This window comes from Aplysia californica, unplaced genomic scaffold, assembly GCF_000002075.1.
Source record: "Aplysia californica isolate F4 #8 unplaced genomic scaffold, AplCal3.0 scaffold00457, whole genome shotgun sequence".
Taxonomy (NCBI): domain Eukaryota; kingdom Metazoa; phylum Mollusca; class Gastropoda; order Aplysiida; family Aplysiidae; genus Aplysia; species Aplysia californica.
Genome location: NW_004797727.1, coordinates 433152 through 436457, shown reverse-complemented (window position 1 = coordinate 436457; position 3306 = coordinate 433152). Strand labels below are relative to the sequence as shown.

Sequence of the window (3306 nt, the reverse complement as noted above, 5' to 3'; positions counted from 1 at the left end):
GATGTGAGAGAGGTTATAGCGATGTCTGACTGGGACAGATGTGAGAGAGGTTATAGCGATGTCTGACTGGGACAGATGTGAGAGAGGTTATAGCGATGTCTGACTGGGACAGATGTGAGAGTGGTTATAGCGATGTCTGACTGGGACAGATGGGAGAGAGGTTAGAGGGTGAACGCCCTTGTCAGTTCTGTTAGGGTGTTTAAGAGACGGGATAAATGGTACAGCGTTACCGCCCTTGTCATTACTGTTAGTGTATTTAACTTTAAGAGACGAGACAAATGGTAGAGAGGTTAGAGGTTTAACGCCCTTATCAATTCTATTGGGTTGTGAGGCGAGACCTTTGAGTTTAACGCCCTATTGGGTTGTGAGGCGAGACCTTTGAGTTTAACGCCCTATTGGGTTGTGAGGCGAGACCTTTGAGTTTAACGCCCTATTGGGTTGTGAGGCAGACCTTTGAGTTTAACGTCCTATTGGGTTGTGAGGCGAGACGTTTGAGTTTAACGTCCTTCTCCAGAAGAACCGAGCAGAATGGGAATTCGTGTACAGTGGCTTTCCCAAGAAACAAAAAACCCGCTGTCCACTAAGAAACGTTAGTATAAAACAACAACAACAACAACAACGACAACAACAACAACAACAACAGCAACAACAACAACAACAACAACAACAACAACAACAACAACAACAACAACAGCAAAAGCAAACAAACAAAAACGAACAGACCAAACAGACCAAACAGACCAACAAACCAACAAACAAATAAACAAACAAACAAGCAAACCAACAAGTCAACCCACAAACACACAAACAAACCAACTGACGGATGAACGTAGCGTGACAGTCCGCCACTTGCTCCACTGACAGACTGACCGGCGTGTTTCCCTTCATGGCCCAGCGACCCTCCACAGCGCCCAGCGCCGCGAAGATATAACACGTGCCCACTCGGCCTTGATCTTTGACCTCTGTGACCACGCCCTCTTTTTGCCAGTCCCATTGGTCCGGTGGGGGAGAAAGGGCGGGGCTTAGGCCTGGAGTGGGCGGGGCGAGAGTCGAGTTTGTAAGCGTGTCTGTCGTTATTGTTGTTGTTATTGTTGTTGTGGTTTCTGAGTGTGCTCTGCGTTGGCTGCTTTGTGGGGTGACCTGTCGAAGAGAACATTTACAGCTTTATCAATAACACAGTGGAACCTGCGTCAACGGCTACCTTCCCAAGACGATCACATGTACAAACGACTTCCTGTTTTACATTTCCTAATGTTTCACTGACATTGCCCGAGACGTCCACACAAGACAACGACTTTTCTCCTCAACAATAGGTCTGAGACAATTTCAAATGTATTTATATACAATGTATTTATATATACATTTCATGAGTAATTATGATCACAATAGTTGTGGCCAAAATATAGGTCATAACATAGCTTTGATCAAGAAGGGAATTTTTCGTAATGTCATAATTATGACCTTTTTGTTTGAATACTTTAACTAAGCAAACTTTGAATATTTAAACTAAGCATCTTTGAATATTTAAACTTAGCAATCTTCGATTACTTAAACTTAAATATCAGTAAATTTATCAGAGAATGACTACTCGTAATGCTAATATATCCCCGAGGAAACAGATAAACTAATGAGTGAATGAATGAATGCCAGAGTGTATAAAAGAATGAATCCCTCTTCTTCTCCGTGGGCTCCTACAACATCTCTGGGGAAGTGGCCTACAGTACTGGTTCAACTGTTTTTTTAACGCATGTGACTGTTCTCAAAGGGGGAAGGGGGGATATTAACATGTCCTTATGCACAGTAGAATTGTAAATGGGCTGATTTATCAATGTCATGCTCATACTGTGCCGAAACAACATAGGGGGAACTGATGCTTTTTCTTTCCTCATCCTTACTATTGTCATTTTCCTCTACTTCCTTAGTATGTTTGTCACTCTCTTGTGACCCGCTATTTCCGGGACGCCTTGATAGACGAAGCAGACTTTGTGCTGTTGAGGCTAGAGAGGTGAGCAGAGTAAGCCTGATTCCCTGTTTGGATTTCTCTTTTGACATCCACCCCTTGGCGCTCATATGATCTTATACAGTTGCGAGTACCGTAAAACTTTACTAAAAATACATGTGACTGTTTCTTCAACGGGAAAATAATGAATCAAATCAATGAACCAAGGCTCACGGCAGATGGGAGATGAGGGGACATGAGAATCTGTCTGCGGAACTGTGAGGTGGTGAGGTCGGAGAACTTGGTCAGTCCGAATGTCGCCGCCCCCAGGTGGCGCACGTTGAGCTGTGTGATGTGGGCCAGGTTGGCCTTGAACGTGCTGTATCTGTGGGCAGTTGTCGTCAAATAGTCGGAACTGTTCTGTGCGTCATATAGATTGATTGTAAACGCGTTATATCTTACAACAATGATACTGTAAAATAGAAGGAACTGTTCTGTGCGTCATATAGACTGAATGTAAACGTGCTATATCTTACAACAATGATACTATAGAATAGTCGGAACTGTTCGGTGCGTCATATAGACTGAATGTAAACGTGCTATATCTTACAACAATGATACTGTAAAATAGAAGGAACTGTTCGGTGCGTCATATAGATCAATTGTAAACGCGCCATGTCTGTGGAGTAATATCAAATAGTCTGGTGCGCACTTTCTAGGTTGACCTTAAATTCACTACCGTATATCTGAGGACATTTGCAGAAGGGTGAGATGCTTTTTACGAGGGGGAGTCAAAAAGTAATGTAAGTTGTTCGCTATTGTGCGCAATATTGCATCAAATTTTATTAAATTCAGCTCACAAGTACTTACTCATGTGCACTTTTGAACCTTGTTAAAATTTAAACTTCTAAGATTTTTTCCTGAATGACGTCACATCAAAATGGCGCCCTTCAAAACAGTTTTTAAAACATAACGATGATAATACGTGTATAGCAGTAGTTTAAAAAAAATTATTTGATTATTTGTGGGTGGCTGGCGTGTGCTCTGGTGTGGTTTGCTCCTTCTTTCCTATCAAACATCTTTTGTCCTTTTCTCTCCTCCTTTTTGTGTATGTTACTCTCTTGTAACACCTCTAATCTTCGGCACTTATATGACCTTATTGTGTTGCAAGTGCCGTACAACTCTTACGAAAATTAAATTTTCTTATTTAAAAAAAACATGCTAACCTTCTGAATGTGGTGATGATGTCCGCGTAGACTTTTCCGTGTCGGATCATCCAGTGTCGGAACTTGGCCATGAGAGCTGTCTCGGGGGTAGGGTGGGGGTCGGGGAAGTTCTGCAGGCTGGGGTGGGGGAGAGTGGAGGGG

The 3306-nt window shown here is 42.7% G+C and overlaps 1 protein-coding gene across 1 annotated transcript in view; it reads right to left on the bottom strand.

Annotated features, from left to right (window-relative positions):
- The window catches only part of LOC101862523 (cathepsin L), a 6903-nt gene that overhangs the window by 2993 nt on the left and 604 nt on the right, over positions 1 to 3306 (bottom strand). The window contains exons 2-4 of the mRNA XM_005105209.2: positions 3166 to 3282; positions 2174 to 2324; positions 822 to 1140 (exon numbers count right to left, since the gene is read on the bottom strand). Of these exons, the coding sequence (XP_005105266.1) occupies positions 822 to 1140; positions 2174 to 2324; positions 3166 to 3282 (587 nt within the window). The remainder of the gene's footprint in view (positions 1 to 821; positions 1141 to 2173; positions 2325 to 3165; positions 3283 to 3306) is intronic.